The sequence below is a fragment of the Salvelinus namaycush genome, unplaced genomic scaffold (assembly GCF_016432855.1).
Source record: "Salvelinus namaycush isolate Seneca unplaced genomic scaffold, SaNama_1.0 Scaffold1280, whole genome shotgun sequence".
NCBI lineage: Eukaryota > Metazoa > Chordata > Actinopteri > Salmoniformes > Salmonidae > Salvelinus > Salvelinus namaycush.
In genome coordinates this window covers 1,807-28,630 of record NW_024057987.1, presented here as the reverse complement: position 1 = coordinate 28,630, position 26,824 = coordinate 1,807, and the positions used below count along the sequence as shown (strand labels likewise).

The window sequence follows — 26,824 nt, the reverse complement described above, 5'->3', positions numbered from 1 at the left end:
TCCAATTAGGAAGCAACACTGATTGACAATAAATTTCACATGCTGTTGTGCAAATGGAATAGACAAAAGATGGAAATTATAGGCAATTAGCAAGACACCCCCAAAAAAGGAGTGATTCTGCAGGTGGTGACCACAGACAACTTCTCAGTTCCTATGCTTCCTGGCTGATGTTTTGGTCACTTTTGAATGCTGGTGGTGCTCTCACTCTAGTGGTAGCATGAGACGGAGGCTACAACCCACACAAGTGGCTCAGGTAGTGCAGTTCATCCAGGATGGCACATCAATGCGAGCTGTGGCAAAAAAGTTTGCTGTGTCTGTCAGCGTAGTGTCCAGAGCATGGAGGCGCTACCAGGAGACAGGCCAGTACATCAGGAGACGTGGAGGAGGCCGTAGGAGGGCAACAACCCAGCAGCAGGACCGCTACCTCCTCCAGAGCCCTGCAAAACGGTTTGTAATGTGTAGGGAACGGTTTGTAATGTGTAGGGAACAGATTGTAATGTGTAGGGAACAGATTGTAATGTGTAGGGAACAGTTTGTAATGTGTAGGGAACAGTTTGTAATGTGTAGGGAACAGTTTGGAATGTGTAGGGAACAGTTTGGAATGTGTAGGGAACGGTTTGTGATGTGTAGGGAACAGTTTGTAATGTGTAGGGAACAGTTTGGAATGTGTAGGGAACAGTTTGGAATGTGTAGGGAACGGTTTGTGATGTGTAGGGAACAGTTTGGGATGTTTAGGGAACAGTTTGGAATGTGTAGGGAACGGTTTGTAATGTGTAGGGAACGGTTTGTAATGTGTAGGGAACGGTTTGTAATGTGTAGGGAACGGTTTGTAATGTGTAGGGAACAGTTTATAATGTGTAGGGAATGGTTTGTAATGTGTAGGGAACGGTTTGTAATGTGTAGGGAACGGTTTGCAATGTGTAGGGAACGGTTTGTGTTGTGTAGGGAACAGTTTGTAATGTGTAGGGAACAGTTTGGAATGTGTAGGGAACAGTTTGGAATGTGTAGGGAACGGTTTGTGATGTGTAGGGAACAGTTTGTAATGTGTAGGGAACAGTTTGGAATGTGTAGGGAACAGTTTGGAATGTGTAGGGAACGGTTTGTGATGTGTAGGGAACAGTTTGGGATGTGTAGGGAACAGTTTGGAATGTGTAGGGAACGGTTTGTAATGTGTAGGGAACGGCTTGTAATGTGTAGGGAACAGTTTGTAATGTGTAGGGAACAGTTTGTAATGTGTAGGGAACGGTTTGTAATGTGTAGGGAACAGTTTGTAATGTGTAGGGAACGGTTTGTGATGTGTAGGGAACAGTTTGTAATGTGTAGGGAACAGTTTGTAATGTGTAGGGAACGGTTTGCGATGTGTAGGGAACAGTTTGTGATGTGTAGGGAACGGCTTGTAATGTGTAGGGAACGGTTTGTAATGTGTAGGGAACGGTTTGTAATGTGTAGGGAACGGTTTGTGATGTGTAGGGAACAGTTTGTAATGTGTAGGGAACGGTTTGTGATGTGTAGGGAACAGTTTGTGATGTGTAGGGAACAGTTTGTAATGTGTAGGGAACAGTTTGTAATGTGTATGGAACAGTTTGTAATGTGTAGGGAACGGTTTGCGATGTGTAGGGAACAGTTTGTAATGTGTAGGGAACGGTTTGTAATGTGTAGGGAACAGTTTGTAATGTGTAGGGAACAGTTTGTAATGTGTAGGGAACGGTTTGCGATGTGTAGGGAACAGTTTGTAATGTGTAGGGAACGGTTTGTAATGTGTAGGGAACAGTTTGTAATGTGTAGGGAACAGTTTGTAATGTGTAGGGAACCGTTTGTTAATGGTGTACTGGTGCACACCCAGTGCATATAGTGCCGGTTTCCCAAGCAGATGAAGGCTGGCCCAGGTCTGGACTTCAATGGAGATTCTCCATTGAAGTAATTTTTAGTCCAGGACCAGGCTTAATCTGTGTCTGGGAAACCAGCCTATAGTGCATAATAGAGCATCTAGGTTAGCCACAGATATTATAGTGGATGTTTTGATGTGTTTCTGTATCATTTGTATATTGTAAGCACAATGTATTGAGTGACATTATAAGGAATTATGGAAATATCAGCTCAACGCAGGTTTGCGCCCAGGCTCTGCCGCAGCCGGCCACAACCGGGAGGTCCGTGGGGCAACGCACAATTGGCATAGCGTCGTCCGGGTTAGGGAGGGTTTGGCCGGTAGGGATATCCTTGTCTCAGTATGTAAATGTAATAAATGTATGCACTCTACTGTAAGTCGCTCTGGATAAGAGCGTCTGCTAAATGACTAAAATGTAAAATGTAAAAATGTACATACTGTAGCCAGAGGAACAAATGGACAGTTCTCTGTCAGTACATACTGTAGCTAGAGGAACAGATGGACAGTTCTCTGTCAGTACATACTGTAGCTAGAGGAACAGATGGACAGTTCTCTGTCAGTACATACTGTAGCTAGAGGAACAAATGGACAGTTCTCTGTCAGTACATACTTGTAACGGCTTCCGTCGGTAGAAGGAGAGGAGGACCAAAGCGCAGCGTGGTATGTATCCATATTTATTAGAATACTTTGAGAACAGTGAGAACAGCCTACCTAAATATGGTTCCCAATCAGAGACAACGTAAAACACCTGCCTCTGATTGAGAACCATATCAGGCTAGTTAGACAACCCTAAACCAAACATAGAAACACATAACATAGAATGCCCACCCAGCTCACGTCCTGACCAACTAAACAAAGACTGAACAAAGGAAATAAGGTCAGGAACGTGACAGTACCCCCCCCCCCCCAAGGTGCGCACTCCGGCCGCAAAACCTGAACCTATAGGGGAGGGTCTGGGTGGGCATCTGTCCACGGTGGCGGCTCTGGCTCCGGACGTGGCCCCCACCCCACCATAGTTAATCCCCGCTTCCGTGGCCTCCTCTTAATGGCGACCCTCCATATTAACCCCACTGGACTGATGGGCAGCTCCGGACTGAGGGGCAGCTCCGGACTGAAGGGCAGCTCCGGACTGAGGGGGAATTCCGGCATTGCCGGCGTGACAGGTAGCTCTGGCAGCTCCTGGCTGGCTGGCGGCTCTGGCAGCTCCTGGCTGGCTGGCGGCTCTGGCAGCTCCTGGCTGGCTGGCGGCTCTGGCAGCTCCTGGCTGGCTGGCGGCTCTGGCAGCTCCTGGCTGGCTGGCGGCCCTGGCCGGTCCTGGCTGATTGACGGCTCTGGCTGCTCCTGACTAGCGGGCGGCTCTGGCTGCTCCTGACTGGCGGGCGGCTCTGGCTGCTCCTGACTGACGGACGGTTCTCGCGGCTCCTGACTGACGGACGGCTCAGATGGCGCTGGGCAGACGGGCAGCACAGGCGGCGCTGGGCAGACGGACAGCTCAGACGGCGCTGGGCAGACGGGCAGTGCATGCGGCGCTGGGCAGACGGGCAGCGCAGGCGGCGCTGGGCAGACGGCAGACTCTGGCCGGCTGAGGCGCACAGTAGGCCTGGTGCGTGGTGCCGGAACTGGTGGTACCGGGCTGGAGACACGCACCACAGGGAGAGTGTGTGGAGGAGGAACAGGGCTCTGGAGACGCACTGGAAGCCTGGTGCGTGGTGTAGGCACTGGTGGTACTGGGCTGGGGCGAGGAGGTGGCACCGGATATACCGGACCGTGAAGGCGTACAGGAGCTCTTAAGCACCGAGCCTGCCCAACCTTACCTGGTTTAATGCTCCCCGTAGCCAGGCCAGTGCGGCGAGGTGGAATAGCCCGCACTGGGCTGTGCTGGCGAACCGGGGACACCATGCGTAAGGCTGGTGCCATGTACACCGGCCCGAGGAGACGTACTGGAGACCAGATACGTTGAGCCAGCTTCATGGCACCTGGCTCGATGCCCACTCTAGCCCTGCCGATACGTGGAGCTGGAATGTACCGCACTGGGCTAAGCACACGTACAGGAGACACCGTGCGCTCTTCCGCATAACACGGTGTCTGCCCGTACTCTCGCTCTCTACGGTAAGCACGGGGAGTTGGCGCAGGTTTCCTACCTGACTTCGCCACACTCCCTTTTAGCCCCACCCAATAAATTTTTGGGGCTGACTCTCAGGCTTCCAGCCTCGCCTCCGTGCTGCCTCCTCATACCACCGCCTCTCGGCTTTAGCTGCCTCCAGCTCTTCAGGGTGGCGATACTCTCCAGCTTGAACCCAAGGTCCCTTACCGTCCAGTATTTCTTCCCAAGTCCATTTCTCCTGACATCGCTGCTCCTGCTGCTGCTGCCGCTTACCACGCTGCTTGGTCCGAGTGTGGTGGGTGATTCTGTAACGGCTTCCGTCGGTAGAAGGAGAGGAGGACCAAAGCGCAGCGTGGTATGTATCCATATTTATTAGAATACTTTTCTAGACGAACAAAACAATTAACAAAACGAAACCAACGACGCTAACAGTCCTGAACAAGTGAACAATGAAAAAACAATGAACGCACGAACAGGAACAATCACCCACCAACAAACAGTGAGAACAGCCTACCTAAATATGGTTCCCAATCAGAGACAACGTAAAACACCTGCCTCTGATTGAGAACCATATCAGGCTAGTTAGACAACCCTAAACCAAACATAGAAACACATAACATAGAATGCCCACCCAGCTCACGTCCTGACCAACTAAACAAAGACTGAACAAAGGAAATAAGGTCAGGAACGTGACAATACTGTAGCTAGAGGAACAGATGGACAGTTCTCTGTCAGTACATACTGTAGCTAGAGGAACAGATGGACAGTTCTCTGTCAGTACATACTGTAGCTAGAGGAACAGATGGACAGTTCTCTGTCAGTACATACTGTAGCTAGAGGAACAGATGGACAGTTCTCTCTGCTTGACTCCATATCACCATCATTATCACAACCTCCTCCTCCCTCCTCCTCCACACTCCTCCCTCCTCCCCCACACTCCTCCTCCCAGCTCCTACCCCTTCTATGTGCACTTACATATATATTCTATAGTCTTGATAGGATGCTGATCCTTTATCAGATAAATGATTGTTTGAACACCAACAAAAGTACTTGTTGTGAAAGCCCCTGGCTCTCATCCACGGCTTCTTAAACACCACACCAGTAGAAATACACTTTTTCAAGCTGAAAGACGATGGCCAGAGCTTACTCATGATGTTGCATAACCATTTAAATCAATAAATCATTGTTATAGTTAAAGTATGATATATTTGGGTTTTATGTCAAATCCGAACTGCGCACTTCGGACAAATCTGTGTGAATGCAGTGTCTTTTCCTATGATATGACATGGTCATTATTTTCAGCCTACGTTTCGTTTCAGGATTTACACAATCCTAGGTCACATTTTTCCAGATTAGATTGTAATCTGTCTCTATCCTTGTGTATCTTATTCCAGATTACGACCTGTCCAAATTGAGGGACTTCATGGACCAACAAGTGGACTCCTACATTGACAAGGGCATCATCGAGAAGGGTGAGGGAGAGACCATCAAGAGGATCTACGGCAGCCTGTAACCTTCAACCAACCTTCAAATAACCAACAACCAACCTTCAAACACCTACGACCAACCTTCAAAAAACCTAATGGAAATGTATGACGATTGATAAACCTATGAATAGGGCCTAGAGTTGTTCCTGTTCTGGTAACATGGTTTGGAAAAACTCCTGGCTTTATGACTCACTCACACTGAGCAGAATCCAAACTTGACAAGATGATCCCTGAAAGTAACTGACTGATTTTGGTGTGAATTCTTGCCTTGATGTCAGTGGGAGTTTGGTGTGAAAGTTTGAGTTCAGCGAGTGGATCTCAAGTTAGGATTCGGCCTCTATGAGATGAAAGGTATGACCTTTATGTATTAAAAATAAACAATTTAGGCAAAAACATATTGTATTTGACATTTCCAGAAAGCTGGAATGCAATAATGGTAATATTATCACTGAAAGTATATATTCAACTATACAGCTAGAAAACAATCAGCAATAGTCCGATGTCACTGAATGGCACTGACTCGATTGGGAAGGGGAAATACAATAGTTATTCTGTCAAATCAACTGACTGACTGATCTAACTTACTAGATGACAGCTTTGACTACCTTGAGGAGTGAAATGTTGACCTACTGAGGGGGAATGAGTGTTCAACCATCCCAATGGACACACACTGGTTGACTCAACGTTGTTTCCACGTCATTACGTTGAACCAATTTGGAATAGACGTTGAATTGACGTCTGTGCCTAGTGGAAAGGCTGTGTCCCAAATGGCATACTATTCCCTATTTAGTGCATTATTTTTGACTAGGCCCCATAGGGCTCTGGATAAAAATAGTGCACTATATAGGAAGTAGGGTGCCATTTGGCACAGAGATGGGTCTGATAGTAGAGTTCCGACTGTAGCTTTCTCATCGATTGCAGGTAATATGTATGTCTTTGCAATAGACTTTTGCAACAAGTACACATATATCTAAATGTATTCATTCTATGTAATCTGTCCTATCATATTCTAGTTTTTTTTTTCAATCCAGCATCAATGTAAAATCTATTGTATTAAGGCTTTTAACTCAACCAAAAACAGTTGTGTTGTCCAGTATCATTTCAGCCCTGTATGTCCATCCTCTCCTCTTTGTTCTGGGGTAATTCCTTTGGGGCCCTGCAGGGGGCCCTGTGTGTCATTTCCATCTATCTGATTTCTGCAAAATGGGTAGTAGTGGGAAGTTGCCTCTAGATGCTGATCGTGGATCAGTTGTACATTTTCCCCACTAATGGTAAAGGTTAGGATTGTGGGAGGACAAGCTGATCCTAGATCTGTCCCCACCTTCTATATGTCTCAGTATATTCAACATGTATACTACCACTCTAGAGACACAAAATTAAGTATTTTTAAATGTAAATATGTGTGATGTTTTTTCCAAAAATGTAAAAGCAATTAAAACATTGCCTTTCTTTATATGTGTAGTTGACTCCGGTAAAGAGAATATCAAAGGTTTCATCCCAAATGGCACCCTATTCCCTATAAAGTGCACTACTTCAGACCAGAGCCTTATGGGCCTTAATATGGAATAGGGTGCTATTTGGGATACAAACTTTGTGTGAGACAATGTAGTTCCTCATGTTGCTACCTGACATTAAGAGGCAGGATTTTCAGCCAATATGGTTATTGATCGAGAGAGAGCTGATGCTACTAGAAGATATGAAGAAAGGCATAAGTTTGAATATTGAGTCACATTCCAGATGATTCTCCGTATAGTTACATCTATCCTCTGTGATCCTTTGGAAACACATGAAGCTGTTCAACATGTTCAACTCTTCTTTCTTGAAACATTCAACTATCAGAGGGGCGGGTAGCCAGAGGCCCAGGCTTCTCACCTTATAGTCCAGTCAACAAGATGAGATTTGGAAGGATGCCACACGAGACGAGAGGAGCGGAACTCAGTAAAATGTACAACGACATTCATCATCAACAAAAACAACTAGGCAACCAAGAGAAGTCTGTTTTAAAGTTGCATTTATTCATCCTCAAAAATCAAGAAAAAGCACATTAAAACTCAGCCATGGTTTAATTTGTACAGTATTTCACACACTTAAAAACAACAGCACATTCACACTTCAAAAAGAGCTTTCCCTTTATGTCACCAATGAATGCTTCTAAAAAGGTAAACAAAACATTTAAAAGGCTTCACCACCCCTCCCATCCACAGCTTCACCACCCCTCCCATCCACAGCTTCACCACCCCTCCCATCCACAGCTTCACCACCCCTCCCATCCACAGCTTCACCACCCCTCCCATCCACAGCTTCACCACCCCTCCCATCCACAGCTTCACCACCCCTCCCATCCACAGCTTTACCACCCCTCCCATCCACAGCTTCACCACCCACCCATCCACAGCTTCACCACCCCTCCCATCCACAGCTTCTGGTGAGAATTCAGTCGAGGGATACATCTAAAATGGCACCCCATTGTCTATGTATTACACTACTCTTGACCAAAACCCTACGGGCCCCGGTCAAAAGTAGTGCACTACTATCCTACGGGCCCCGGTCAAAAGTAGTGCACTACTATCCTACGGGCCCCGGTCAAAAGTAGTGCACTACTATCCTACGGGCCCCGGTCAAAAGTAGTGAACCCTACGGGCCCTGGTCAAAAGTAGTGAACCCTACGGGCCCTGGTCAAAAGTAGTGAACCCTACGGGCCCTGGTCAAAAGTAGTGAACCCTACGGGCCCTGGTCAAAAGTAGTGAACCCTACGGGCCCTGGTCAAAAGTAGTGAACCCTACGGGCCCCGGTCAAAAGTAGTGAACCCTACGGGCCCTGGTCAAAAGTAGTGAACCCTACGGGCCCTGGTCAAAAGTAGTGAACCCTACGGGCCGTGGTCAAAAGTAGTGCACTACATAGGGAATAGGGAGCCATTTGGGATGCACACAATGTGGGGTATAAATAGGCTGCATTTATGGACGCAACCTAGTTTCAAACACGGAGGAGGAGGAAGAGAGGAGGAGAGGAGGAAGAAGAGAGGAGGAGGAAGAAGAGAGGAGAAGGAGAGTTAGAGGAGGAGGAAAAGAGGAGAGGAGGAAGAGGAGGTAATACTGGAGGCTTCTCCATCTATCTATCTATCCATCCATCTAGTGGACTGATGCTATTCTAGGAGGGATTGGATCATCAGAGTCACACCTGTGTGTTTCCTGTGTATGTATGTGTGTGTGTGTGTGTGTGGTAAACACAGACCAGAGGGTTATTCTGTACAGCAGCAGCATGTAGACTTGTAGTGAGTGGATGAGTGTCATAGTAACAGACTACCTGCTGTTCAGATGATTGACAGCAGTTGAACAGTACAAAACCAGAAGAATACTAATAATACAACGTATGATAATGATACTAATATTAAAAAGGCAAAGGATGAATCCTCAGTTCAAACACTTAGACATGACGTCCAGTGTCATGGTTTGGTAAAAGAGAGGAAGGGAAAGGTAGGAAGGAGTGATGGGTGGACTTGTGGGTAGATGGGTGTTAATCAGGGCTTCAGGTAAACGAGTGTCCTTTAGATCTCCTGGTATGATGAAACAGGAAGTGTGTATTCCTCTTCACTGTCCCTGTGAACAAACAGAACACACACGTTAGCACGCACACACATATCAACACACACATAAACTGTACTGACCACATGCAGACTTTCCGCACCTCATCCACACTCACACCCACAGATATACACTCATCCCACACACACCCACACAGATATACACTCATCCACACTCACACCCACACAGATATACACTCATCCCACACACACCCAGATATACACTCATCCACACTCACACCCACACAGATATACATACACTCATCCCACACACACCCACACAGATATACACTCATCCCACACAGATATACACTCATCCACACAGATATACATACACTCATCCCACACACACCCACACAGATATACACTCATCCCACACCCCACACACACCCACACAGATATACACTCATATCCACACAGACATACACTCGTCCCACACATACAGTGGGGAGAACTGCCGATTTTGCAGGTTTTCCTACTTACAAAGCATGTAGAGGTCCAGAAAATCATATTGTATGATTTTTAAGGAATTAATTAGCATTTTATTGCATGACATAAGTATTTGATACATCAGAAAAGCAGAACTTAATATTTGGTACAGAAACCTTAGTTTGCAATTACAGAGATCATACGTTTCCTGTAGTTCTTGACCAGGTTTGCACACACTGCAGCAGGGATTTTGGCCCACTCCTCCATACAGACCTTCTCCAGATCCTTCAGGTTTCGGGGCTGTCGCTGGGCAATACGGACTTTCAGCTCCCTCCAAAGATTTTCTATTGGGTTCAGGTCTGGACACTGGCTAGGCCACTCCAGGACCTTGAGATGCTTCTTACTGAGACACTCCTTAGTTGCCCTGGCTGTGTGTTTCGGGTCATTGTCATGCTGGAAGTCCCAGCCATGACCCATCTTCAATGCTCTTACTGAGGGAAGGAGGTTGTTGGCCAAGATCCCGCGATACATGGCCCCATCCATCCTCCCCTCAATACGGTGCAGTCGTCCTGTCCCCTTTGCAGAAAAGCATCCCAAAGAATGATGTTTCCACCTCCATGCTTCACGGTTGGGATGGTGTTCTTGGGGTTGTACTCATCTTTCTTCTTCCTCCAAACACGGCGAGTGGAGTTTAGACCAAAAAGCTCTATTTTTGTCTCATCAGACCACATGACCTTCTCCCATTCCTCCTCTGGATCATCCAGATGGTCATTGGCAAACTTCAGACGGTCCTGGACATAAGCTGGCTTGAGCAGGGGAACCTTGCGTGCGCTGCAGGATTTTAATCCATGACGGCGTAGTGTGTTACTAATGGTTTTCTTTGAGACTGTGGTCCCAGCTCTCTTCAGGTCATTGACCAGGTCCTGCCGTGTAGTTCTGGGCTGATCCCTCACCTTCCTCATGATCATTGATGCCCCACGAGGTGAGATCTTGCATGGAGCCCCAGACCGAGGGTGATTGACAGTCATCTTGAACTTCTTCCATTTTCTAATAATTGCGCCAACAGTTGTTGCCTTCTCACCAAGCTGTTTGCCTATTGTCCTGTAGCCCATCCCAGCCTTGTGCAGGTCTACAATTTTATCCCTGATGTCCTTACACAGCTCTCTGGTCTTGGCCATTGTGGAGATGTTGGAGTCTGTTTGATTGAGTGTGTGGACAGGTGTCTTTTATACAGGTAACGAGTTCAAACAGGTGCAGTTAATACAGGTAATGAGTGGAGAACAGGAGGGCTTCTTAAAGAAAAACTAACAGGTCTGTGAGAGCCGGAATTCTTACTGGTTGGTAGGTGATCAAATACTTATGTCATGCAATAAAATGCAAATTAATTACTTAAAAATCATACAATGTGATTTTCTGGATTTTTGTTTTAGATTCCGCCTCTCACAGTTGAAGTGTACCTATGATAAAAAAATTACAGACCTCTACATGCTTTGTAAGTAGGAAAACCTGCAAAATCGGCAGTGTATCAAATACTTGTTCTCCCCACTGTATATACACACATCCCCACCCACACTGATATACACTCATCCACACTCACACTGATATACACTCATCCACACTCACACTGTTATACACTCATCCACACTCACACTGATCTACACTCATCCACACTCACACTGTTATACACTCATCCACAATCACACTCATCTACACTCATCCACACTCACACTCATCCACACTCACACTGATATACACTCATCCACACTCACACTGATCTACACTCATCCACACTCACACAGATATACACTCATCCACAATCACACTGATCTACACTCATCCACACTCACACTGATATACACTCATCCACACTCACACTGATATACACTCATCCACACTCACACAGATATACACTCATCCACAATCACACTGATATACACTCATCCACACTCACACTGATATACACTCATCCACACTCACACTGATATACACTCATCCACACTCACACTGTTATACACTCATCCACACTCACACTGATCTACACTCATCCACACTCACACTGTTATACACTCATCCACACTCACACTGTTATACACTCATCCACACTCACACTGATCTACACTCATCCACACTCACACTGATCTACACTCATCCACACTCACACAGATATACACTCATCCACAATCACACTGATATACACTCATCCACAATCACACTGATCTACACTCATCCACACTCACACTGATATACACTCATCCACACTCACACTGATATACACTCATCCACACTCACACTGTTATACACTCATCCACACTCACACTGATATACACTCATCCACAATCACACTGATCTACACTCATCCACACTCACACTGATATACACTCATCCACACTCACACTGATATACACTCATCCACACTCACACAGATATACACTCATCCACACTCACACTGATATACACTCATCCACACTCACACTGATATACACTCATCCACACTCACACTGATATACACTCATCCACACTCACACTGATCTACACTCATCCACAATCACACTGATCTACACTCATCCACAATCACACTGATCTACACTCATCCACACTCACACTGATCTACACTCATCCACACTCACACTGATCTACACTCATCCACACTCACACTGATATACACTCATCCACACTCACACAGATATACACTCATCCACAATCACACTGATCTACACTCATCCACACTCACACTGATATACACTCATCCACACTCACACAGATATACACTCATCCACAATCACACTGATATACACTCATCCACACTCACACTGATATACACTCATCCACACTCACACTGATATACACTCATCCACATTCTCACTGATCTACACTCATCCACAATCACACTGATATACACTCATCCACAATCACACTGATATACACTCATCCACAATCACACTGATCTACACTCATCCACACTCACACTGATCTACACTCATCCACACTCACACTGATATACACTCATCCACAATCACACTGATATACACTCATCCACAATCACACTGATATACACTCATCCACAATCACACTGATATACACTCATCCACAATCACACTGATATACACTCATCCACACTCACACTGTTATACACTCATCCACAATCACACTGATATACACTCATCCACAATCACACTGATATATACTCATCCACACACACACACCCACAGATACACTCATCCACACAGATATACACACACACACACACAGAGATATACACTCATACACACAGAGATACACACACACACACACACACACACACAGATATACACTCATCCACACACCCACACACAGATATACACTCATCCACACACACACAGATATACACTCATCCACACACACACAGACACACACACATCACAACTGCTGCCACCAGACTGTTATTATTGCTAAATACTGCATAATTTAAACACTTGCCCCCACAATCCTCAAAACACGTAAATATTGGACTATAAATGATCACTTCCTGTATTATAGTGATGTTAACATGTTTATTCTACTGAGACATTTACTTTATGTTCCTATTTTCATATTTTATCATTTCTTATTGTTGTTGCATCGTCCAGAAAGCACCTGCTGGTAAGCATGTAATTGGACGGTGTATACCATGTGTATTCTGTACATATGACAAATACAACTAAATAACACACGCAAGTCATCAACACACCCTAACATAACATCCAGTCAATTCCCTCTATTTGCATATAGACACACCCTATAAGCTGGGTGTTTGCTAACTAAAGCCATCTCAGATATATATATGTGTATGTGTATGTGAATGTGTGTGTGTGTGTGTGTGTGTGTGTGTGTGTGTGTGTGTGTGTGTGGGTGTGTGTGTGTGTCAGACTCAAACCCTAGTCATACAGTGTGTTTGCTCCAACAAGAGGCACGCTCCTGTTTCCTCACAGACGCCAGAGTAAACATAGACCTGGTGCCAGAACCAGACTGATAACTATACTGTTACTAACCACACAGAACCATACAGAACCAGACTGATAACTATAATGTTACTAACCACACAGAACCAGACTGATAACTATACTGTTACTAACCACACAGAACCATACAGAACCAGACTGATAACTATACTGTTACTAACCACACAGAACCATACAGAACCAGACTGATAACTATACTGTTACTAACCATACAGAACCAGACTGATAACTATACTGTTACTAACCACACAGAACCATACAGAACCAGACTGATAACTATACTGTTACTAACCACACAGAACCAGACTGATAACTATACTGTTACTAACCACACAGAACCAGACTGATAACTATACTGTTACTAACCACACAGAACCATACAGAACCAGACTGATAACTATACTGTCACTAACCACACAGAACCATACTGATAACTATACTGTTACTAACCACACAGAACCAGACTGATAACTATACTGTTACTAACCACACAGAACCAGACTGATAACTATACTGTTACTAACCACACAGAACCATACAGAACCAGATGGATAACTATACTGTTACTAACCACACAGAACCATACAGAACCAGACTGATGACTATACTGTTACTAACCACACAGAACCATACAGAACCAGACTGATAACTATACTGTTACTAACCACACAGAACCATACAGAACCAGACTGATAACTATACTGTTACTAACCACACAGAACCATACAGAACCAGACTGATAACTATACTGTTACTAACCACACAGAACCAGACTGATAACTATACTGTTACTAACCACACAGAACCAGACTGATAACTATACTGTTACTAACCACACAGAACCATACAGAACCAGACTGATAACTATACTGTTACTAACCACACAGAACCATACAGAACCAGACTGATAACTATACTGTTACTAACCACACAGAACCAGACTGATAACTATACTGTTACTAACCACACAGAACCATACAGAACCAGACTGATAACTATACTGTTACTAACCACACAGAACCAGACTGATAACTATACTGTTACTAACCACACAGAACCAGACTGATACCTATACTGTTACTAACCATACAGAACCAGACTGATACCTATACTGTTACTAACCACACAGAACCAGACTGATAACTAAACTGTTACTAACCACACAGAACCAGGCTGATAACAATACTGTTACTAACCACACAGAACCATACAGAACCAGACTGATAACTATACTGTTACTAACCACACAGAACCAGACTGATAACTATACTGTTACTAACCACACAGAACCAGACTGATAACTATACTGTTACTAACCACACAGAACCAGACTGATAACTATACTGTTACTAACCATACAGAACCAGACTGATAACTATAATGTTACTAACCACACAGAACCAGACTGATAACTATACTGTTACTAACCATACAGAACCAGACTGATACCTATACTGTTACTAACCACACAGAACCAGACTGATAACTATACTGTTACTAACCACACAGAACCAGACTGATAACTATACTGTTACTAACCACACAGAACCAGACTGATAACTATACTGTTACTAACCACACAGAACCAGACTGATAACTATACTGTTACTAACCACACAGAACCATACAGAACCAGACTGATAACTATACTGGTACTAACCATACAGAACCATACAGAACCAGACTGATAACTACACTGTTACTAACCACACAGAACCATACAGAACCAGACTGATAACTATAATGTTACTAACCACACAGAACCAGACTGATAACTATACTGTTACTAACCACACAGAACCATACAGAACCAGACTGATAACTATACTGGTACTAACCATACAGAACCATACAGAACCAGACTGATAACTACACTGTTACTAACCACACAGAACCATACAGAACCAGACTGATAACTATACTGTTACTAACCACACAGAACCAGACTGATAACTATACTGTTACTAACCACACAGAACCATACAGAACCTGACTGATAACTATACTGTTACTAACCACACAGAACTATACAGAACCAGACGGATAACTATAATGTTACTAACCACACAGAACCAGACTGATAACTATACTGTTACTAACCACACAGTACCAGACTGATAACTATACTGTTACTAACCATACAGAACGATACAGAACCAGACTGATAACTACACTGTTACTAACCACACAGAACCATACAGAACCTGACTGATAACTATAATGTTACTAACCACACAGAACCAGACTGATAACTATACTGTTACTAACCACACAGAACCATACAGAACCTGACTGATAACTATACTGTTACTAACCACACAGAACCATACAGAACCAGACTGATAACTACACTGTTACTAACCACACAGAACCATACAGAACCAGACTGATAACTATAATGTTACTAACCACACAGAACCAGACTGATAACTATACTGTTACTAACCACACAGAACCATACAGAACCAGACTGATAACTATACTGTTACTAACCACACAGAACCATACAGAACCAGACTGATAACTATACTGTTACTAACCACACAGAACCATACAGAACCAGATGGATAACTATAATGTTACTAACCACACAGAACCATACAGAACCAGACTGATAACTATACTGTTACTAACCACACAGAACCAGACTGATAACTATACTGTTACTAACCATACAGAACCATACAGAACCAGACTGATAACTACACTGTTACTAACCACACAGAACCATACAGAACCTGACTGATAACTATACTGTTACTAACCACACAGAACCATACTGATAACTATACTGTTACTAACCACACAGAACCATACAGAACCAGACTGATAACTATACTGTTACTAACCACACAGAACCATACAGAACCAGACTGATAACTATACTGTTACTAACCACACAGAACCATACAGAACCAGACTGATAACTATAATGTTACTAACCACACAGAACCAGACTGATAACTATACTGTTACTAACCACACAGAACCATACAGAACCTGACTGATAACTATACTGTTACTAACCACACAGAACCATACAGAACCAGACTGATAACTATACTGTTACTAACCACACAGAACCATACAGAACCAGACGGATAACTATAATGTTACTAACCACACAGAACCATACAGAACCAGACTGATAACTATAATGTTACTAACCACACAGAACCATACAGAACCAGACGGATAACTATAATGTTACTAACCACACAGAACCATACAGAACCAGACGGATAACTATAATGTTACTAACCACACAGAACCATACAGAACCAGACTGATAACTATACTGTTACTAACCACACAGAACCATACAGAACCAGACTGATAACTATACTGTTACTAACCACACAGAACCATACAGAACCAGACGGATAACTATAATGTTACTAACCACACAGAACCATACAGAACCAGACTGATAACTATACTGTTACTAACCACACAGAACCAGACTGATAACTATACTGTTACTAACCACACAGAACCCCTCAGAACCAGACTGATAACTATACTGTTACTAACCACACAGAACCACACAGAACCAGACTGATAACTATACTGTTACTAACCCCTCAGAACCAGACTGATAACTATACTGTTACTAACCATACAGGTCCTTGGCTGGCGGATGTACTGTAGTACCATACAGCTGAAACATAGCTATATAGATATGGCTCTGGTATCACAGGAGGCTGGTGAGGGGAGGCCGGCTCATAATAAATTATGGAATGGATTATATTGAATGGTATCAAAGACATGGAAACAATGCGTTTGATACCATTCCATTTATTCTGTTCCAGCCATAACTATGAGCCTGTCCTCCCCAATGAAGGTGCCACCAGCCGCCTGTGTCATATACACTTAGCACCTTCCATCTTCTCTCCATCACTCCTTACCACCTTCCTCAAAACCCCTTCCATTTTCTCTCCATCCCTCCTTACCACCTTCCATCTTCTCTCCATCCCTCCTTAGCACCTTCCATCTTCTCTCCATCACTCCTTACCACCTTCCTTAAAAGCACCTTCCATCTTCTCTCCATCCCTCCTTACCACCTTTCATCTTCTCTCCATCCCTCCGTAGCACCTTCCATCTTCTCTCCATCTCTCCTTAGCACCTTCCATCTTCTCTCCATCTCTCCTTAGCACCTTCCATCTTCTCTCCATCCCTCCTTAGCACCTTCCTTCTTCTCTCCATCACTCCTTACCACCTTCGTTCACACCATCCATCTTCTCTCCCACTCTCTTTCCTCTCCTTCATTTAGTCCTTGCTTCCCTGATACACACTCCCCGCCTTCTCTCCCTCTCGCTTTCCTGGCAGATCTATAATTAGCTGATAGATCAGTCTGCAGAGGGTTGAGGCCTCCTATGTGACCTAATAGGGATGCATCGCAATAGCCTACAGTCGAGCTTGGACCATAAACCCCAAATTACCAATACCGACATTTCTAACTCATACCCAAGCAATTTTCCCCCTAGACTGTTTTCAGATAAGTGGACAGGAAGGAGAGGTGGACAGGAAGGAGAGGTGGACAGGAAGGAGAGGTGGACAGGAAGGAGAGGTGGACAGGAAGGAGAGGTGGACAGGAAGGAGAGGTAGACAGGAAGGAGAGGTAGACAGGAAGGAGAGGTGGACAGGAAGGAGAGGTGGACAGGAAGGAGAGGTAGACAGGAAAGAGAGGTAGACAGGAAAGAGAGGTAGACAGGAAAGAGAGGTAGACAGGAAGGAGAGGTGGACAGGAAGGAGAGGTGGACAGGAAGGAGAGGTGGACAGGAAGGAGAGGTGGACAGGAAGGAGAGGTGGACAGGAAGGAGAGGTAGACAGGAAGGAGAGGTAGACAGGAAGGAGAGGTAGACAGGAAGGAGAGGTGGACAGGAAGGAGAGGTGGACAGGAAAGAGAGGTAGACAGGAAGGAGAGGTGGACAGGAAGGAGAGGTAGACAGGAAGGAGAGGTGGACAGGAAGGAGAGGTGGACAGGAAGGAGAGGTAGACAGGAAGGAGAGGTAGACAGGAAGGAGAGGTAGACAGGAAGGAGAGGTAGACAGGAAGGAGAGGTGGACAGGAAGGAGAGGTGGACAGGAAGGAGAGGTGGACAGGAAGGAGAGGTGGACAGGAAGGAGAGGTGGACAGGAAGGAGAGGTGGACAGGAAGGAGAGGTGGACAGGAAGGAGAGGTGGACAGGAAGGAGAGGTGGACAGGAAGGAGAGGTGGACAGGAAGGAGAGGTAGACAGGAAGGAGAGGTAGACAGGAAGGAGAGGTGGACAGGAAGGAGAGGTGGACAGGAAGGAGAGGTGGACAGGAAGGAGAGGTGGACAGGAAGGAGAGGTGGACAGGAAGGAGAGGTGGACAGGAAGGAGAGGTGGACAGGAAGGAGAGGTAGACAGGAAGGAGAGGTAGACAGGAAGGAGAGGTGGAGGTGACAAGGAGAGGAAGCCTCTATCACCTTAATTATTAGATAATAGTAATTAGGTCAGCCTGCTGCTGTGACCTGAGCACCGTGTGACCTGAGCACCATACTGCTCCCCGAGCATTGTTCATCCATTATTCAGACTCAATAAGGCACCACGGCAACCCACATTCCAATTAGACCAGCAGGTGTGTGTGTCTCAGAGTGACAGCACAGACTGCCTGTTACCAACTATGACTGTGCTCAGCTGCAGAACATCTAACCCAGTTTCCAGTACCAAGTCTCAGATCATGTAAAGCTTGCTTTACTCCATAGCTTCAAAACTATATTAAAACTATATTTAAAACTGTATTTCTCTTTCATCCATAGCTCTGTATTAAACATTTTGAGAGTGGTTACATTTCTCCAGCCGCATCCCTCAACTGTTAACCAAAACAAGTGTCAGGGTGACGGCTTGTTGTTTTCTAATCCCAGATTGCCCGTTTAAACCAGTTTCACTTCAAGGAAACCATGACATTTCCTCTAAATCCTGTAACATATCTGTTAAACCACAGAGCACTGAACCCTAATACTGCCCAGCTGTAGGTTGATCAGGTTATGGTCTCCTTAGAGACCTGGGGACGTAGGCATCAGCCCTCCGGGGACGTAGGCGTCAACCCTCCGGGGACGTAGGCGTCAACCCTCCGGGGACGTAGGCGTCAACCCTCCGGGGACGTAGGCATCAACCCTCCGGGGACGTAGGCATCAACCCTCCGGGGACGTAGGCATCAACCCTCCGGGGACGTAGGCGTCAGCCCTCCGGGGACGTAGGCGTCAGCCCTCCGGGGCCGTAGGCGTCAGCCCTCCGGGGCCGTAGGCGTCAGCCCTCCGGGGCCGTAGGCGTCAGCCCTCCGGGGACGTAGGCATCAACCCTCCGGGGACGTAGGCATCAACCCTCCGGGGACGTAGGTATCAACCCTCTGGGGACGTAGGTATCAACCCTCTGGGGAAGTAGGTATCAACCCTCCGGGGACGTAGGTATCAAGCCTCTGGGGACGTAGGTATCAACGTTCTCAGAGTAGGCGTGGTGCTGTAGGGTTAGTTTCCCCTCTACAGGCAATCTAAAGGCGTCCACATACATAGGTTGAGTTTGCTCCTAGCAGAATTCAGCTAAGCCAAGTGAACGTCTGTTTTTGCATACTCCCTTAAAATACCTTCGCTTTAAAAACAAGAAAAGCATCAATATTACCGTTTGTCCCTCTTGAGACACTGTAGCAGCAAGTACAGTTCCTCAAAATAGTCTAAATTAATCTAAGATAAAATGAATTACAGATTTCTTAGTTGACGTTTTTGCCGAGGTCTCAGTCACGCAATTTTACATCTAACTAAGATACAGTATTATCTGGTACAGTATTTCTCAAGTGAACAAAATGTGAATGAAAACTAGTTGCCGTCGAATGACAACAAACACTTAATTGAAGAATCCGCACTGTTGACCAATCACCAACGAAGGATCGTAGACTTCAGCTACCGAAGAAAAAACGTTGTGCTCAAACAGACGGAAAGATGGTATATATGGTATATGGTAAGCCTTATTCCTTGTGATCTAAAAGGCTAAACTGATCCTAGATCACCACTCCTACTCTGAGACACTTTGTGGATGCAGCCCCTGGCCTAGCCAGGGAGAGAGCGCAGTTACTGCCAGCGTGACTCAGGACTGACTTGGCAGTTCCTCTAACTTAAATAGTATGTGTGTGTGTGTGTGTGTGTGTGTGTGTGGAGAGTGCGTGCATTAGTGTGCACATGCCAGTCAACTTGCCGATCTTCACAGACGTGACTGTGTCTCAGCACGCATAGTCAGCGAGACAAGCTCAGGCCTGACTTATGCTGAATTCCAAATAGACCCCACTCCCCTAGAGACCCTACTCCACTAGACGGCCCCTACTCCCCTAGAGAGACCCTACTCCCCTAGAGAGACCCCACTCCCCTAGACGGCCCCTACTCCCCTAGAGGGCCCCTACTCCCCTAGACGGCACCTACTCCACTAGACGGACCCTACTCCCCTAGAGACCCTACTCCCCTAGACGGCCCCTACTCCCCTAGACGGCCCCTACTCCCTTAGAGAGACCCTACTCCACTAGACGGCACCTACTCCCTTAGAGAGACCCTACTCCCCTAGACGGCCCCTACTCCCTTAGAGAGACCCTACTCCACTAGACGGCACCTACTCCCCTAGACGGCCCCTACTCCCTTAGAGAGACCCTACTCCACTAGACGGCACCTACTCCCTTAGAGAGACCCTACTCCCCTAGACGGCCCCTACTCCCTTAGAGAGACCCTACTCCACTAGACGGCACCTACTCCCTTAGAGAGACCCTACTCCACTAGAGACCCTACTCCCTTAGAGAGACCCTACTCCACTAGACGGCCCCTACTCCCTTAGAGAGACCCTACTCCACTAGACGGCCCCTACTCCCCTAGACGGCCCCTACTCCCTTAGAGAGACCCTACTCCCTTAGAGAGACCCTACTCCACTAGACGGCCCCTACTCCACTAGACGGCACCTACTCCCCTAGACGGCCCCTACTCCCTTAGAGAGACCCTACTCCCCTAGACGGCACCTACTCCACTAGACGGCCCCTACTCCACTAGACGGCCCCTACTCCCCTAGAGAGACCCTACTCCCCTAGACGGCCCCTACTCCCCTAGACGGCCCCTACTCCCCTAGACGGCACCTACTCCACTAGACGGCACCTACTCCACTAGACGGCCCCTACTCCACTAGACGGCCCCTACTCCCCTAGAGAGACCCTACTCCCCTAGACGGCACCTACTCCCCTAGACGGCCCCTACTCCCCTAGACGGCACCTACTCCACTAGACGGCACCTACTCCACTAGACGGCCCCTACTCCCCTAGACGGCCCCTACTCCCCTAGACGGACCCTACTCCACTAGAGAGACCCTACTCCACTAGAGAGACCCTACTCCCCTAGAGAGACCCTACTCCCCTAGAGAGACCCTACTCCCCTAGAGAGACCCTACTCCACTAGAGAGACCCTACTCCACTAGAGAGACCCTACTCCCCTAGAGAGACCCTACTCCCCTAGAGAGACCCTACTCCCCTAGAGAGACCCTACTCCCCTAGAGAGACCCTACTCCACTAGAGAGACCCTACTCCCCTAGAGAGACCCTACTCCCCTAGAGAGACCCTACTCCCCTAGACGGCCCCTACTCCCCTAGACGGCCCCTACTCCACTAGAGAGACCCTACTCCCCTAGGCGGCCCCTACTCCCCTAGAGAGACCCTACTCCCCTAGAGACCCTACTCCCCTAGAGACCCTACTCCCCTAGAGAGACCCTACTCCCCTAGAGACCCTACTCCCCTAGAGACCCCACTCCCCTAGAGACCCTACTCCCCTAGAGAGACCCTACTCCCCTAGAGAGACCCCACTCCCCTAGAGAGACCCCACTCCCCTAGAGAGACCCTACTCCCCTAGAGAGACCCTACTCCCCTAGAGAGACCCTACTCCCCTAGAGACCCTACTCCACTAGAGACCCCACTCCCCTAGAGACCCTACTCCCCTAGAGAGACCCTACTCCCCTAGAGAGACCCCACTCCCCTAGAGAGACCCTACTCCCCTAGAGAGACCCTACTCCCCTAGACGGCCCCTACTCCACTAGACGGCCCCTACTCCACTAGAGAGACCCTACTCCCCTAGAGAGACCCTACTCCCCTAGAGAGACCCTACTCCCCTAGAGAGACCCTACTCCCCTAGAGAGACCCTACTCCCCTAGAGAGACCCTACTCCCCTAGACGGACCCTACTCCCCTAGACGGCCCCTACTCCCCTAGAGACCCTACTCCCCTAGAGAGACCCTACTCCCCTAGAGAGACCCTACTCCCCTAGAGAGACCCTACTCCCTTAGAGAGACCCTACTCCACTAGACGGCCCCTACTCCACTAGACGGCCCCTACTCCACTAGACGGCCCCTACTCCCCTAGAGACCCTACTCCCCTAGAGAGACCCTACTCCCCTAGAGAGACCCTACTCCCCTAGACGGCCCCTACTCCCCTAGACGGCCCCTACTCCCCTAGACGGCCCCTACTCCCCTAGACGGCCCCTACTCCCCTAGAGAGACCCTACTCCCCTAGAGAGACCCTACTCCCCTAGAGAGACCCTACTCCCCTAGAGAGACCCTACTCCCCTAGACGGCCCCTACTCCCCTAGACGGCCCCTACTCCCCTAGACGGCCCCTACTCCCCTAGAGAGACCCTACTCCCCTAGACGGCCCCTACTCCACTAGACTCCTGAAATCTGAAATGGTTGAATAGGTGGAGGACTTCTCCCTCCCTCCCTCTTTCAGTCTTCCCTTTCTATCTCACTCTTCCTCTCTTTCTCAGTCTTGGATCTACAAACTACTCTGCAAAAACAAAACATGTCATTGCTTGTTGTTTGCTTGTCTCTCAGTCGTGTAACGTCATCCGTTTGGAATGTAATCTGAGCAGTAATAGAGGTTTAACAGATAGGCTGTACTGAGTCAGGTGGCCAGGGATCAGACCAAGACACTGTGGATGGACATCTCTCTCTCCTGACGCATCAGTACACACACGCAGGGGGAATGCATCTGCAGTGACAACATCTTCTGCTCTCAGCCTCCTACGCGCACACTCACTCACTGTCTCTCACACACACACACACCTGATCTCAGCCCCTCACCACCCACAGTTTGGCAGGAAGTCTGCATGACTCAACATTTATGACTAGCAGCCAATCGCAGGCCAGGAGAGAAGGGCACTGGCCAGTGGGAACTCAGAATCCGACAGGCATCCGTCACCTGCATCTGTGTAAGCAGGACGTCACACTTCCACAGGCAGCTTTCTGATTCGACGTCTCGCTCACAGGCAGTCTGCTGATTTGACTGCTGGTTTGAGTGATGCGCCTGGACAAAGCAACTTTTAACTAAGACAAGAGTTGGCTAAAGGACAACTGCTAGTCTGAATTTCTAGTCTGAAAACCACTGCTAGCTCCTACCACTTCGTTAGACTTGAGGATTTGTGTTACCTACCCTAAGCTGATTGGTTTTATCTTAGCGGGCGAACACGTCCTGTGGTATGCAGAAGGGATAAGGTGAATGGTTGTCAACTCAGTTGTTCAGTTCAATGTGGTTCACTGAGTGTGCCAGGGGCAAATCTGACATTGAACACTATTACCTATATAGTGCACTATTTCAAATGGCACCCTATTCCGAACATAGGGCTATGGTCAAAAGTAGAGCACTATAGGCTCCCGAGTGGCGCAGCGGTCTAAGTGCTGGAGGCGTCACTACAGACCCTGGTTCGATTCCAGGCTGTGTCACAACCGGCCGTGATTGGGAGTCCCATAGGGCGGCGCAAAATTGGCCCAGCGTTGTCCATGGGGTTTGGCCGGGGTAGGCCGTCATTGTAAATAAGAATCTGTTCTTAATTAACTGACTTGCCGAGTTAAATAAAGCTTAAATAAAAATAAATAAATAGGCCCTGTTCAAAAAGTAATGTACTAAATATGGACTAAGGTGCCATTTTGGACGAAACCCATGTGACTGGCTATCACCACATTGGCGTATTCCAACTCTTACCTCACTTCCTCTTCTTTGAGCCTGCGTGCTGCCTGCTTAGACTGTTTAATCTGCAAGTCCAGTCTGTGCAGGAAGTCTTGAGCCGACAGCTCTTCTGGCTGGGGCCGTTTATAACTACTACTGTCCTTATCCCCAGGCCCAGGGGCCGGAGGCGGCGAGGGGCCCTCCTCAGTGTCCCTGTCCTGCCCCACACACAGGGGGTTGTAGTCCTGGTGCTGGGGATCTCCGTCGGGGGACTCTAGAGACAGGCCGTTGAAGGTCTCTGAGACCACAGGGATGTTGAGGGTGTTACGCAGGAAGATACAGTCGTTACTGAACAGCTTGTTAGTCCTCTTGATCTGCTCCATCTGGAATCATATACGTGACATAACGATTATAACACATTAATAACATGGTATAACAAAACAATAACAGTATTAATAACAGGTTAACAAAGCAATAACATCAGTATTAATAACTGCAGTCACAAAGCAGTCATAACATAAATAGAAATACTAACAAGATTGTAATAACAAGGCAGTAACAACAGTATCAATACTGATAGAAATGTAGGTAGTAACACATGTTGTTATTGAGTGAGAGATGAGCAATGTACTCTGTCAGGAAGTACATTGTCTGTCAGGAAGACAGACACTCCTAGAAGCCCCTAGGGCAGGGATGGGCTACTCCAGTCCTGGAGGGACAGTGTGTGCAAGCGTTTGTTTCACCACAACACTAACACACCAGATGAAAGGAAAACCAGCACACTGTGCTCCTTCAGGACTGGAGTAGTCCACAATGGTCATCAGTGACAGTGAGCTACAGAGATGGGAATGATGACTGCCAAACACTGCACGTGGCTGAAGTTGCTCACACAAGACCCTTTGTGTAACCTGTTTGTTCCAGTACTCTATTGCACTGGTGTCCTACAGGTATGGAGACAGTAGCCAACAGTGCTACACTGTAGCACATTCTGTTATGAGTCATGATGACCATGTTGTTAATGCAACAATGTGACAATGTAGCTAATGTGGAGCAGGGACGCAACGCTCAGGCCTTGAATGGGATGAAATCTGATACTGAAGTTTCTGGGTCGAAGCCTGCCCAGTCCGTCCGTTGCATTCAGGTATCATGAGAGTCATAAAGTCATAAATGTTTGGATCTAAGAATAATTGAATCGTGTAGTAGGTCTATGCTAGTTCAATCTTGCAAGCCCTGGTTTTATTATACTCGCGACCATGATATGACAGCGTAGCAAATAGGTGGTCCCAAAAAATGCTCGCATGCATGACAGTTGATGAAAACAAATGCGCGGTGAATGAGATTTCACATTTTAATATCCACAACCATAACACACAAGACATTCACACAAGACGTGTGTGTGTGCCGGTAATAACCTTACCGTTACTTCGTATTTGAGGGATATGCCCTGCAAAGTGTCGCTGTCTGTGACCCGATGCTCTATGTATTTCTCGCCGAGAGAAGCCGCGACGCTAGCCGTACTCCCGTAAGACCGGATCTTGGTTCGGGCCAGACTCTGAGACAGTTCACTATCGGATTCTGAACCGGACCGGGACCGGGGAAAGATGGGCTGTCCGATACCAAACCTCGCTCCACCATCCCTCATCGGCAGGACAGGCGAGTACTCCGCCATCTTCTCTCGGTAGCTGCTGGTTGGTTCGTGATGCGCCGACTGCACTCAGCTAACCTGGGCTAGGAGGTAGCCAAGTGGCTGGCTAGCTTACTCAGTCAGGCTGCGGGAAGATTGCCATTTCTAGTTTGGTGACACATGTCGATCCTGTGTGAATGTGGCATATTTCAGGTCAGGCAAAACCGAGCCGTTCGCTATTTGGTGCCACAGACAGACAGACAGACACTCACAGACAGTCGTTACTTACTTACGTTGCAGACGTAAAAAAAAAACGTACGCTCGGTGTGAATTTGGGGCAATGCAATTGGATACGCACTCCAGCGTGTTTTCGCCGCTCCAAGCCTGTGACGTCACCAGTGTCATTTGAGAGCACAGTTTTGGCATACTGCCAGCTAGGGCCCAAACATGCAGATGTTGTTTTACAGTAGGCCTATCTGATTAAAGAAATGTCAGTCTACTGTGGTTTGGGAGAGTCTCTCATAGAGAGGAGTGGATGGTGGTTTGGGAGAGTCTCTCATAGAGAGGAGTGGACGGTGGTTTGGGAGAGTCTCTCATAGAGAGGAGTGGATGGTGGTTTGGGAGAGTCTCTCATAGAGAGGAGTGGATGGTGGTTTAGGAGAGTCTCTCATAGAGAGGAGTTGATGGTGGTTTAGGAGAGTCTCTCATAGAGAGGAGTGGATGGTGGTTTGGGAGAGTCTCTCATAGAGGAGTGGATGGTGGT

At 47.0% G+C, this 26,824-nt stretch overlaps 2 protein-coding genes across 2 annotated transcripts in view; one reads left to right on the top strand and one right to left on the bottom strand.

Moving 5' to 3' along the window:
- Positions 1-6,253, top strand: part of LOC120036275 (secretogranin-3-like) — a 33,881-nt gene extending 27,628 nt beyond the window's left edge. The window contains exon 14 of the mRNA XM_038982753.1: positions 5,384-6,253. Within this exon, the coding sequence (XP_038838681.1) occupies positions 5,384-5,502 (119 nt within the window). The 3' untranslated portion in view covers positions 5,503-6,253. The remainder of the gene's footprint in view (positions 1-5,383) is intronic.
- Positions 6,254-8,304: 2,051 nt separating this feature from the next.
- Positions 8,305-26,404, bottom strand: LOC120036274 (lysM and putative peptidoglycan-binding domain-containing protein 2-like). The gene is made up of 3 exons (XM_038982752.1): positions 25,855-26,404; positions 24,474-24,820; positions 8,305-9,072 (listed from the first exon to the last, which is right to left on the bottom strand). The coding sequence occupies exons 1-3, from the start codon at positions 26,104-26,106 to the stop codon at positions 9,021-9,023; spliced, it is 651 nt and encodes a 216-aa protein (XP_038838680.1). The 5' UTR covers positions 26,107-26,404; the 3' UTR covers positions 8,305-9,020.
- Positions 26,405-26,824: the final 420 nt, after the last annotated feature.